The sequence below is a fragment of the Dipodomys merriami genome, unplaced genomic scaffold (genome assembly GCF_024711535.1).
Source record: "Dipodomys merriami isolate MVZ:Mamm:240054 unplaced genomic scaffold, mDipMer1.0.p SCAF_4, whole genome shotgun sequence".
NCBI classification, from domain to species: Eukaryota; Metazoa; Chordata; class Mammalia; order Rodentia; family Heteromyidae; genus Dipodomys; species Dipodomys merriami.
In genome coordinates, this window is record NW_027205603.1 from 10848971 (window position 1) to 10862559 (window position 13589).

The following is a 13589-nucleotide window of genomic DNA, read 5'->3' on the forward strand; positions in this document are numbered from 1 at the left end:
AACCCTGAAATAAGAGAGGCCAGAGTAGAAACTTGGACTTGAGGGCTGCACTGACAATCACCCAGGGATCCAGTGATCCGTGGTCACGAGCGCGCTTCGTGGAGGCCCCGGGAGCGCGGCCGTCCCAGCACCCCGTTCCTGGGCCTCGCAGCCAGGGCACCGCGCGGGTCTGGGGTCACTTTGTGCAGAACGCGGTCCCCCCTGGAGGATGCCGGGGCCCCGCGCGCGGCCCTCGGGGAGTGACACTCGACGGAGCGTGACCTTCACGGCCGTCTGACTGGGGTGATGCGCGGGGGAACCCCCGGCGGCGGAGTCCCCCCAGCTCCCCTTCCCCTGACATCCCCTCGCCTCCCGGGGGCGGGGAGGAGTCTGGCCGTGCGGGCGCCGCCCCCCGCGCGGGCGGCCCCGGGACCGCGGCCGTGACGTCACGCCCGGCCCTGGCCGTTGCCGCGAGACGGCGGCGTTCCGGTTCCGGTCGGTTGCCCGGGAGACGCGGGTACACAGAGGAACGGCTCCGGTCTGAGACCCGGCGTTGTGGCGGCGATCGCCTCCCCCGCAGACCCGCAGCCCAGCCGCGTCGCCGCACCTCGTTGCCCCCGGGAGGTGCGGGGCGGACAGCGATCGCGGGCGCCATGAGTCAGAGGCAGGTGCTGCAAGGTAGGGGCGCGGCGGGCCGGGCGCCCCCACCCCCCCGACGGGGCAGCGGAGCTGGCGGCGGGGCGCCCCCTCGACGGGCAGGACCCCCCCCCCCCCACTGACTCTCTCTCCCCTCCCCCCCAGTGTTCGAGCAGTACCAAAAGGCTCGCACCCAGTTCGTGCAGATGGTGGCGGAGCTGGCGACCAGACCCCAAAACATCGAGACACTGCAGAACGCGGGTGAGCCCGCACGCGTGCCGACGCGCACCCCCCCCCCCCCCAGCCCCGCACTCCCGCGCCCTCAGCCCCGCCTCTCCTCCACCCGCGCCTCGCGGCGCCCCGGCCCCGCGTCCGGGTCCCCGGACCCCCGGGCCCGCCCGTGGCCCCAGATCCCGGCCTCCCCGCTCCCGGCCAGCTGCGGGATGGGGACCCCGAGAAGGGAGTCTCGCTTAAGTGCCTCCAACCCACCGCCCAGCCTGCGGGTGGAAGCATTCGGGTCTTCGCGGGATGGGCCCCGGGGCTGAGCGGCCCCAGGTCCGTCCTTCCTGCCTTCACTGTCTGGCTGAAAATCAAGGCCACGCGAAATGACTGCCTGGAGGTCATTTTACGTGGATGGGAAGCCGTTTTGTCCGGGTGCGTCGGCCTGTCACCCCGTCTTGGATCACCTTCGACTTCCTCACAGCAAAGAAATCCCAGACGTGTTGGGCTGGTTAGGGAAAAGCGGATGGTGTGCTGGAGTCTGGGCCAGGGGATTCCGAGCAGGGTAAAGACCCGGCTGTGTGAAAAAGCCTAGTGGTTCTCTTCCTTCCATTCAGGGAAAAGAGAGGGGAGGCGGGTGGGGAGGGAAGGAGGAAGGGAGGAAGGAAGAAGGGAGAAAAGAAAGCGGGAGAGGGGAGTCAGCCCATCCTCCCTTTTTGGATTAGGATGATTCTACCACTTCCATTGTAAGGGAGCTATCAATACTATCTTGAGAAATCTTGAATTTAGAATATGGTGGAGAGAGGTGAATTTGTTCAGAGTACACTGTGTGCACATATGCAAATACCACAGTGAACCCCCCCTACAATATGTACATTAACTCAAGAGAGATAGATAGATAGCTGCTATATAATATTGTATAGAGCTATATATGGAAAATTCCAGAACAAAAACCCATGAAGATTTCCACTTACATTGCACTTTGAAAAATGTGTCACGGGTAACTGCTGTGTAATACAACTATATAGTTTTAAAATTGTATAGAGGAAGTGCATATATTTTAAGAGGGAATTCACTCAAAGAATCAGAATGAAATGGTTGCAATTTGTTTATATATGTATTTATTAAAATGTCATGTTTTATCCATATATATATATATAGGGTGTAAAAATAAACTTTCAGCTTGTAGGATAAGATCTTTGTCACTAATTTACATACCACCAAAATAAATGGAGAATATACTCAAAGCAAGAATAGCTAGACTTAATGTTTACTATGGGTTTCTTTGAGGGGAATTATTACTGCATATGTGGTAATTTTTTGTCACTGAGAGTATTCATTCAGTGTTTTCATTGGTAGAGGTGGAAGAAACATTTAGAATGGAAAAAGCATTTATCTTTAAAACTCTTTTACATTTTGAGGTAATTGTAGATTAATGTGTAGTTGTAAGGAGTAATAGGAGAGAGTCTGGTACTTTTAGTATCTTGCAATTGAGTATAATGTCACAAACAGATAAGATTTCATTGTCCTTATTAAAATTTCCTCTGTTATACTTGTGTTTCAGTGTGTATAATTTTATATTCCATTATATATCATAGCCATTATTGTAAAAGCACTACCTCCTGCTATTCCTGAATGTGACCAAAAATAATCATCTATTTCTAACATCTTGTCCCTGTAAAATGATATTGTTTTGTTATGTAGCCACAGTGTGTATCAATTATGTATTGCAACCAAATTTTTCTCAGACAAGTGCCTTCATTTTGGTAATGTAAGTTGCTAGTGCATTTTACTCTTGATTTTGACTTATTGTCTACATATCTGAGAAGATTTTGCAGAGGTTTATAACAATCCCTTGCTATATACAGTTTAAATAAGTTTTATAGTCTAGAATAATATGAAGAACATTTTCAATATAGAAAACCATGATAAATGGTAATTCTCTTGTTATGAAATTTGAATCATTTCATGTGAAGGGAAATGAAGATTATCAATGGAATTTTATTGTATTTTCATTTTCTGAAGTTTCTCATTATGTTTTTGATGTGCTAATGAGAAAATCTGCCTGTCTGAAGATGTCCAAAATCACTGCTAAAGCAAAAGAAAGTATTGAAACCTCTTCTTTAAAGTAGTTGGAAAATAATAAGTTTAATTTTTAATCAAAATGATTGCTAGAGAAAACTGTGTAACCTTAGGTTTTAAGTTGTGGTTTGATTCCTCCTGAGTAAAAAGAACATATGAAAGCATTAAAACATCTAATGAGTGCCCTCAAACTATATATATTTGAAACATTACATCTTGCAGTAATTTAAAAATGAATTTTGATACTTCCCCTCTCAGAATAAAAAACCACATATGGCTGTAATAGTAGAGATAGATAATGCGTTGTTACCTTTACCAATTATATATTTCCAGCAATTGGAGATAGTTACTTATTAAATATAAGAAACATGTTTTGTGGTACATTGGATACTAGGCCACTCTTAGGCCTGTTTAGGAAGTCTAAAGCAAACTAACAAAAACTCAAAACTATTTTTAAACTGTTCAGTTTACATAAAACACCCTTTTCTTAACTATTTATATTTGTTCTATAACATTTTACCTAAAAATGCAGTAAAACATGGCAAATCAGTACTTAAGCACATTTCCAGAAGTAGAATTATGAAGTTGACACAGTCCTTTTATTATGCATCTGTATATGAAACCATGGTGCTGATTTAGGTAATGTTATGTGTCTAGGGTTCAAGAAAATAATCAATAAGGGTTGTTGGTATAAAATGATTTAAAATCATATGTCTGGAGCAAACAAATCCAAATCTTCACATTGTTTAGTTCCTCAGAATACTGAAATGGAAAAGCCTCCTCTGAGCCTTAATGATGCTCTTTCTACTACTGCTTCTCTTTCACAGTGTTTAGCACAATGATAAGCATTTAGTTTCTCATTTCCTCACTCAGCATGCATCCCAGGCCTAGCACAATTCTTATTAGTAAATATTTAGTAGTGAAGGACAGAGTAGTCATTTGTATTACAAATTTAAGATTGAACAAGTTTGGTAGTGAAATCCCAACCCTCAGGAGCTCAGGCAGAAAGATCGCGAGCTTGGGGCTGGTTTGGGCTGCGTAGTGAAGACACTGTCTCAAAAAGGCAAAGAAAGGAAAATAAATTGAAATTGTTATAACGGCTTAGGCAAGCAAGTGCAGTAGAACACTACTTAAGCCCAAAGAAGGTTAGAGAAGTGCATTTATGGTAAAGTAACTTAATAGTTCTTTTTCTTTTCTTTTCCTTTCCTTTCCTTGCCTTGCCATATTGGGGTTTGAATTCCAGGACTTGCTAGACGGGTGCTCTATTATTGGAGTCAAATCTCATCCCGTTTTTGCTCTAGTTTTTGTTGTTGTTTTTTTTTTTTTTCAGGTAGGGTTCCACATTTTGCCCAGGGCTAGCCTCAAACAAGGAAATCATCCTACCTCTAGCCTCCTTATGTAACTGGGATCACAGGCGTACATCACTATGTCTAGATTATTAAGACCTTTTGCCCTCAAGCTGCCATCCTCTTGGTCAGTCATTCCAGAACTAGTTTCTCAATTTCTATCTGATCTTGTTCTCTTTTCATGAAAATTATTAGAAAATTATTTCTAGATGGTGCTAGAAGTTCCTCATGAACGTTGATATTAACAAGTCCCCTGTTTAGGCTTTTCAGTAGCAGTGATTATCCAAAAGTTGTGAAATGTGGTGACTTTTGAGCTCTCCTTGAGAAGGATAATGGGAATTTGAGGGGAGCCAGCTTTGAAGAACTTTAACTGGTACATCCTGGAGGTATAAGTGAGTAGGAGTGGTCTTCAGAGTTTAAGCTGGTCTCAGAGTCCTAGAGGCTCTTAGGCTTCTCTAGATCACAAGAAAAATCTTACCAAACCAGGAGGGTTTTGTTGTTGTTCTTTGTTGTGTTGGTCCTGGGGCTTGAACTCAGGGACAGGCTCTGAGTGCTGTGTCTGAGCTTCCTTGCTCAAGGCTAGCACTCTGCTACTTGAGCCACAGCTCTACTTCCTGCATTTTGGTAGTCAGTTGGAGATAAGCTTTTCATAGACTTTCCTGCCTGGGCTGGCTTTGAACTGCCATCCTCAGATCTCAGCCTTCTGAGTAGCTAGGATTATAGATGTGAGCCACTAGTGCTTGGCAAACCTGGAGCTTTTTAAAAGCACTTGGGGTGGGACAGGACCCGTAATCAGCTGGGAGTTGAGAACCAAGACACTACTTCAACCAGTTGTCCTACTGATAACCCACCTGGATCTAGCAGAGACAAATCTAGAGAGACGAATTCTGAGCCCTGAGTGATCAGTTTGCCCTGGGAGCACATTACTAAGAACCTTTGAGGTTTTTTTTCTTTTTTTACACAATAACCTTGATTTATTTGTGAAAATAAGAAATGAAAAAAAATTCTACTTAAGGGACTCCAGTACTAGTATATATGAAGATGTTCCAACATCCACTGATTTTTTAGAACCCTTGAGTTTTGTTGGTTGGCCAGTGGAAGTCTCTGTACAACATTTCCCCTCCTTGGTTTTTATTCATGCATGCTTGGTCAGAGGTACTTTTCCTTGTCCAGCGCAGGCAGCACTGAGATTTCACTGTGTAGTCTTGGTGGCCCTAGGAAATGTGTCCTGGGTCACATTCTGAGAAATCTAGCCTTGCTGTGGTGACTGGGCTGGCCCTGGTGATTACAAGCCCGGCTTTTCAGTATTTAAAGTGAATTGTTGTTTTTGCTATTTCCATGCTTCATGCTTTCTAGTATAGTTGGCTCAATATTAAATATTTTTCATTCTGGCTCTTTTAAAGTTTAGCTGAAAGCAACTGATATTTAGTGTGTGTGTGTGTGTGTGTGTGTGTGTGTGTGTGTGTGTGTGTGTGTGTGTGTGTGTGTGTGTGTATAGTGCATGAACATGTGTGTGTCTACAAATGAAGTTTATCTACCCACTTTTCTAAATATTTTAAGTTTTATACCTGTTTTAAGTAAATCATTCTTGAAGTAGACTATATTATTTTTTTTCCATGGAAGTATTTACAGACTTACTTTAATATGGTGTTTGTTTTCAGACACAGTCTCTTTCTGTGGTCTAGGTTGGGTTTTACAGGTGTGTGCCACCATGCTTAGTTTACAACATGTATTTTTTTTAGTTGAGGGATTATTTTTAAAAAGAGACCCTTCACTTTTCCCACAGCTTGCTTCCTTAAGTCTATAAATGAAGATATGGATCCTGTTCTTTTCTGTAAAGGTGTTATTTATTCCATGAATATTTGCTATTATATCTCCATGTAGCTGCAAAGTATGCCATTTTAGGTAAAAGTATTTGTTCCTATTTCCTTTTATTTCTCTTTGTCCTTTATTTCCAGGAAGTTCAGTGTTTCAGAGCTCAGTTATGGTAATACCCATAACCTATGATTCTGATATAATTATACATCTCCTTCCACAATACATGCCTATTAATTGTTATCTCTTCATCCATGTTGTGTTTTCATGTGTGTCTGTGTACAGGCACATGTGCTGGGGGACTGAACCTAGGACCTCTGACATGCTAACCATGTGCTACACCATGTATAAATATAAATTACCTCAAAAATCTTTTAAGAAGGTGAAGTATGAATAAGAGATTCAGTTGGCACAAAGGTAGACAGATTTTTGGTTTGGTCCTAAAGACTGAACCCAAGGCCCTGTGACAGAGTTAAAAAAAATTAATTGCCTTCCAAATATTTCCTATTCAAATGTGACCTGTGAAAATTCATGGTGCAGGTACTTGTTGTATTGTCTTATTTCTCTGTGCTACCTTCTTCCTAGATGTCCTAATCACCTGTAGTCAGATGAGTGTGGTAGGCATGACTTTAGTAGAAGACAATACTAATTTAGAAAAGTTCAGCTGTTGTATCAGAGGATCTTGAGGATCTCTGCCCAGGCAAAGTAAGTAAAACTGTTTCAAAAATGAAAGCAAAGCCGGGTACCAGTGGCTCACACGTATAATCCTAGCTACTCAGGAGGCTGAGATTTGAGGATTGAGGTTCAAAGCCAGCCCAGGGCAGGAAAGTCTGTGAGACTCTTATCTCCAATTAACCACCAGAAAACCGGAAGTAGTGCTATGTCTCAAGTGGTAGAGCACTTGCCTTGAGCTGAAGAGCTCAGGGACAGCACCCAGGCCCAGAGTTTAAGCCTCATAACCAACAAAACAACAAACAAACAAACAAACAAACAAAAAACTAGCCAGGAACCGGTGGCTCACGTTTGTGATCCTAGCTACTCAGGCGGCTGAGATCTGAGTAGTGCAGTTTAAAGCCAGCCCAGGCAAAAATGTCCCTGAGATTTACCTCCAATTAACCACCAGAAAACCTGGAGGGGAGCTGTAGCTCAAAGTGGTAGAGCACTAGCCTTGAGTGAAAGAGCTCAGGGAGAGTGCCCAGGCCCCAAGTTCACCCCCCCCCCACACACACGTAAGCCCCATCACACACACACACACACACACACACACACACACACACACACACACACACACACACAAGTAAATGCAAATCCAAAACCAAAGGGCTGAGACATAGCTCAAGTGGAGGCCTTGGGGATAATTCCCAGTATCAAGAAAAAGAAATTGAGCCTTTCGAATTAAAATAGAATTATGTCTGCATGGGGGTGGTTTTAGGTGAAAGAACGGTTTACATGTTCTTTTTGAATTCCTTACAGTTTATGAACTTAAAATAGTGCCATTCATATTCCTTATACTTTATACCCAAAGAGAAAATAACTGTGAATGTGATAGTATCTGTGTTGTTTTTTAACTAAAACAGATGTGAAAAGAGAGAAAATTGCACATTAATTTTCACAGTTGGTTCAATCATTATTCAATGGACATTTGTTAAATGTGTCCAAGTGCTATATGAAAGCTTAGACGCTGATCTCGCATCTAAAAGGAATAGTCCCTGTGCTGAAGTGGCTTAAGTGTTCCTGGAGAGAGATAGATGAGTAAATTACTGGTGGCACGAAGGTCAGCCACTTCAGGATGAAGGGTGCTGTTCAAGAGCAGAGGAGTAGGTATTACTTAATTTACTCCGAGTTAGCCAGATGGAAGTGCATTCCAACCAAGAGGACATGATGGGGCTGGGAAGGTGGCTCAGTGGTAGAGTGCTTGCCTTGCATGCATGAGGCCCTGGGTTCAATTCCTCAGCACCACATAAGCAAAAAGAAAAAAGCCAGAAGTGGTGCTGTGGCTCAAGTGGTAGAGCGCTAGCCTTGAGCTGAAGAGCTGAGGGACAGCGCCCAGGCCCAGAGTTCAGGCCCCATGACTGGACCAAAAAAAAAAAAAAAAGAGGACATGATGTGGAAAAGCAGGGAGGCTTTGAGGGGTAGAAGAACATCAACTGGAGGTCCTAATCCTCAAGGCCTTCAGATGAAGGTGGAACTTCTTTTTAAATAAATGGAAAGCCTTTGAAGGGTTATTAAAGAAAGGAATTAGAGCCATTTTGTACTTTAGAAAGATGACTTTAGCAGTAATGTAAATCATTTGGAAAAGTTTAAACAAGATCAGGATTTTTTGCTTTAGGATCCTATTGGAAAAGAGCTGTGCTCCTGCTTAGCGTTTTTGCTCACAGCTGGTATTTTTACCACTTCAACCACATCTCCATTTCTGGTTTGTTGTTGTTGGTGGTTAGTTGAAAAAGTCTCAAGGGTTTGTCTAACCAGACTGGCTTTGAACCTTGCTTCTCAGATCTCAGTCTCCCGAGTAGCTGGGATTAAGGGTGTAAGTCACCAGCACTTGCTTTATTTTTTTGTTTGCAATGCTGGAAATTGAACCTGTGCTCTGACCATTGAGCCACATCCTGACCCTCAATTTTGTTCTTAATGTGTTGTCAGAAGAAAACCCAGTGCTGTCATGAACTCATTTAGAGGCCTAAACCAGCGTACAGGTAATGTTATCTATGGACGCTTACTAATTTTCATTCATTCATTCACCATAGACTGTGGATTCTTAATGAACAGGCAGAAAGGAATTTTGTTTTATGTCATATATATTTCTGTGGATTCGTAGTGAACAGGCAGAAAGGAATTTCGTTTTATGTCATATATATTTCTGTATTTTCTCTCTTTACTGCTCTTGCCCTCCCTTTTTTACTTTATTCATTTCCTTTCTCTCTTAGTTTTTATACAATCTTCTTTACATTTTTGTATTTTCAAGACAAGCTGTTTACTGATTAGTTAGTTGATTGTGGGACTGGGAATCAAACCCAGGTATAGGACATGCTAGGCAAGTTCTCTACCACTGGGCTACATCCTTACCCCTATAAATACAATTAGAATAACAAAATATCAGCCAGCTGTTGGTGGCTCATTTGTGTAATCCTAGCTACTTACAAGTCTGAAATCTGAGGATCATAGTTCACAGCCAGCCTGGGCAGACAAACTTAAGGGATTTTTTTTTTTTAAAACTTAAGGGATTTTTATCTCCATTTAATCACTAGAAAGCCAGAAGCGGAGGTATGACTCAAGTGCTAGAGTGCTAATGTTGAGCAAAAAAGCTAAGGGACGATGCCCAAGCCCTAAATTCAAGCCTTAGTACTGGCACAAGCAACAACAACAAAGCAACAAAAAGCCCATAAAAAAATCATAGTGTCCATGCTCACTGTATATAAGAGGTAGCAATTTAGGAACTAAATGTTTGGGGCAATATTTTTGAAAAGTTTTTTTCCTAAAGTAAAAAGGACCTTATTCAAAGCAATAAGATTATTCAAACAAATGTATTTCAAAGGGACATTTCATCTTTTAAGTTTAGAACTTTATTATTATTATTTTAATTGTGAAAATACTGTACAGAGGAGTTACAATTAGATGGGCAAGATAATAAGTACATTTCTTATCATTGTCTGAACTAAATATTGGAGAATTGTGATAGAGCAAAAAAACTTGTTTAATATTGGACACAGGAATAGGAGGAAAATACAGTAAAAATACCGAGAAAACATACAATTTGACTATATAGATGAGTAAAATATCATTCTGAAGGGGCACATATTTTCTAAATTGTAAACTGAATTATTCCAAACCTGAGAGATTTGTGGTAGATTAGCTAAGTTCTGCAACTCATAAGCATGTAAGTTAACTATTTTTACAACCCTAAATATATTAACTCATTAAAAAATTCTTAACATAATAGTTCAGAGATTGTGAGGTTTAATTTTAAATATCCCATATAAATAACCCCTTTATAGACTGATTTCCCAATTTATTTCAGAAGACAACAAGCTACTGCTTTCTCATAAAAGTAGCAAGTGGGGAAGAAAAGCTATTTTAAGCATATTTTCTATTTTTTAGCCTCAGTAGCACATTTATTATGACACTTTTAATATATGATAACACATTTAGCTTTATTCCTTAGTGTTGTTCTATCTTAATGAAAGTGGTGCATGTTCATTATGATAATAAGTAATACTTGACAAAAATGGCAAAAATAAAACCTTACTAAAAAAGGCACAAACGACTTGACATACTTTTCTCCAAAAATGACATACCACATCCAAGTGAGCACATGAGAAGATGCTCAACATTTTTAACATTAAGGAAATACAAATAAAGGGGAGGGGAAGTAGGGGCATGGGAAAGGGGGGGAGATGGGAAGGGACGGGAAGGGGAAACAAAGGAGGAGGCAACAATGCTTGATAAGAAATGTACTCATTATCTTGCCCATGTAATTGTAACCCCTCTGTACGGTATTTTCACAATTAAAAAATTAAACTAAAAAAAAAGGAAATACAAATAAAAACCACAATGGAACATTACTTCACATTCCTGGAGATCCTGTCTTTTTTTTTTTTTTTTTAAGGAAAATAGCTGGGTGCCAGTGGCCCACAGCCTGTAAACTCTAGCTACTCAGGAAGCTGAGATCTGAGGATCATGATTTGGCCAAGACAGGAAAGTCCATGAGACTATTATCTCCAATTAAACACCAAAAATTCAAAAGGGGAGCTGTAGTTCAAGTGATAGAATGCTAACTTTGAGCATAAAAGCACAGGGTTAGCACCAAGGCCCTGAGTTCACGCCCCAGAACTGGCACCAAAAAAGATAAATAAAAAATATTAAAAAGTATGTAAGGAAAATGGTTTAGTGAGAATGTAGGAAAAGTAAACTTTCCTAATGGAAGCATAAAATAGCATAGCAACTGTGGAAAACAGTTTGAAGGCCTTCATATATAACACTGGATTTGGGAGTTTATGGAACTGAATTGTACATTTGAAAAAGGTTAAAATGGCAACTTTTGTGTGTTTCTCATGTTTCATCACAGCAAAATAGCAAAATGCAAAGAGGAGACCAACAAATTGCTTGAAACCCAACTTTCCAGAAACATCTGTGTATTGGTAGATACCTTGTTCTGTGCCTTAATCTCTTTGTTGTGAGACTTCAGTTATCTCCATCAAAAAGTTTAGATGAGGGCTGGGAAGGTGGCTCAGTGGTAGAGTGCTTGCCTTGCATGCATGAGGCCCTGGGTTTGATTCCTCAGCACCACATAAACAGAAAAAGCTGGAAGTGGTGCTTTGGCTCAAGTGGTAGGGCACTAGCCTTAAGCTGAAGAGCTGAGGGACAGTGCTCAGGCCCAGAGTTCAGGCCCCATGACCGACAAAAAACAAAAAACAAAAAACAAAAAAAAAAAACAAAAAGTTTAGATGATAAAGTAATAAGAGTCTGTGAACATGAGATGAGCATGGGCTATGGCCCCACACCCCATAAAGTGGCCTATAGAAGATGAAAGGAGCAAGCCAGTGCAGGCATAAAACTGAGCACTAAATAATCACATTGTTAAATGTATCTGTGATAAGCATAAGTGTTTTCTGCTTTGTATTTGGTAGTATTATTGCTCTTATTTTGGTCTAATTTCAAAATATTATACTTTTTTTCTTTTTTTTTCAGGTAAGGAGTAGCTTTATATATTTCTAGATTTAGTGATAAAAGACTATTGGTAATGTTTGCTTTTATGTATGACCAGGATGTGTTTTTAAAGGATGTGATGATACCATGCTTAATAAACTGGGGTAAATTGGGTAAAGTCTAGAAAGTTAAGGGCACTTTGTTCCAGTTGGAAATCTGTCATTACCTGTCATTCCCACTGTATTATTAAAGCAGAAATAGCAATTGGCTCTTTTGCATACATTAATAGTAAGTCAAAATTTGATATAGAGTTGGAATCTCCAGTAAAAATAACTACAATGCAATTCTTATGTCTTCCTGCTGCTACTCTTCAATTTTTAATGCATATTTTTAATTTAGTAATTGTCAAGAATCCAGACATCATTAGAATGCTGAGTTCTAACATTTCTCTACCATTTAGTAGTCGTGGACAACTTGATCAATATAAGCTGCTGTATTGTGGTGGTGGTGATAGTGATATACTTACTCTGTTTTCAATCCTAGAACAAATATGAGAGTTCGTAAGACATTGTACTTCTTTATCTCAAGGAGTTTATTTGGAGATAATATTCATGCATAGGAGTTCCTAGCAGAGCCATCTTAGCTTTCTCAGCTCTGGGAGAAATCCTAATAAAATTTCTAAACTGAAGTGTAAGATTTCTTTGAGAACACCTGAAATGAGGCTTAAAAGACAAGATTTACAAAGGCCGAGGGAAGCCTGCAACTTATCTACATTCCACATGACAACCTCATTGTGACATAGTTATTGCTGCATGAAAATTTTATATTCTGATCTAAATGAAGCCTTTTTATTTTTATGTTATGCTGCTGATTTAATATTATAGCTTATATGATTTTTGTGTCTTGGCCAGTTAAATGCTTCCTAAATATCCCATTCGATTTTGGGTTTAGTTTTACTGTGTATCTGACTGGCTTCTTAACTCTCTATCCACCTGACTCACTTCCCTAGTACTGAGATTAAAGGTGTGTGTCACATTGCCCTCTGTGTGTGTGTGTGTGTACTGATTTTCTAATTCCTAATTTTCTCACCTGCATATTTGTTGGATTGTATGTCTGCTTTCAAATTTAAATTTTCCTGACTTCTGTTTTTCCTGATGTAACCCAGGTGTGATGTCTTTATTGAGACCTCTTCTTCTGGATGTGGTCCCTACAATTCAACAGACTGCAGCTTTGGCTCTCGGGAGACTGGCCAATTATAACGATGATTTAGCAGAAGCAGTTGTAAAGGGAGACATTCTTCCGCAGCTTGTCTATTCATTGGCAGAACAGAACGTAAGAATTCTTTAAAAAGAAAAAAAAGTAATGTGACTTTTTGGTTTTAGATTTTAAAAAAGTTTGGGCCCAGCTGCAAAGCCTGTGGGCATTAGAATGATGAGGATATAATACAACCTCAATTTCTCTGAACTGTGCATAATAATATCTTTAGAATATTTTTGCTGCAGGGATGAGTTGCCGATGAACAAGACAGCCTATTGAATGTTTTAAAGGGAAATCTGTAAGTTTTAAACAAAGTTATAGTATCTATCTTAAAGAAGATTGCAGGGCCTTGAGGCAAATAAACAGTTGCTTTCAGCAATCATTATATCCAGATGAAATGTGGTTAGTGAGGAGAGTGAGACAGCCTAAAGAAACAGCCAAAAGGAGGGAATGTGTTCAATGGAAAGTTTGAGAAAGCATTTAGTATTAATAAACAAGCATGGTACAGGGCCTGGTGCCCTCACTTGGCTTTTTCCATTCAAAGCTGCTCTACCACTTGAGTCCACAGCTCCATTTCCAGCCCCCTCCCTTTTTTTTTGTTAATTGGAGATG

At 40.7% G+C, this 13589-nt stretch overlaps 1 protein-coding gene across 2 annotated transcripts in view; it reads left to right on the plus strand.

Annotated features, from left to right (window-relative positions):
• Positions 1-489: 489 nt before the first annotated feature.
• Spag6 (sperm associated antigen 6) overlaps positions 490-13589 on the plus strand; it is a 48998-nt gene continuing 35898 nt past the window's right edge. For both annotated transcript variants that reach the window (XM_069990502.1, XM_069990503.1), the window contains exons 1-3: positions 490-657; positions 781-876; positions 12886-13052. In XM_069990502.1, coding sequence (XP_069846603.1) covers positions 633-657; positions 781-876; positions 12886-13052 — 288 coding nt within the window. In that variant the 5' untranslated portion in view covers positions 490-632. The remainder of the gene's footprint in view (positions 658-780; positions 877-12885; positions 13053-13589) is intronic.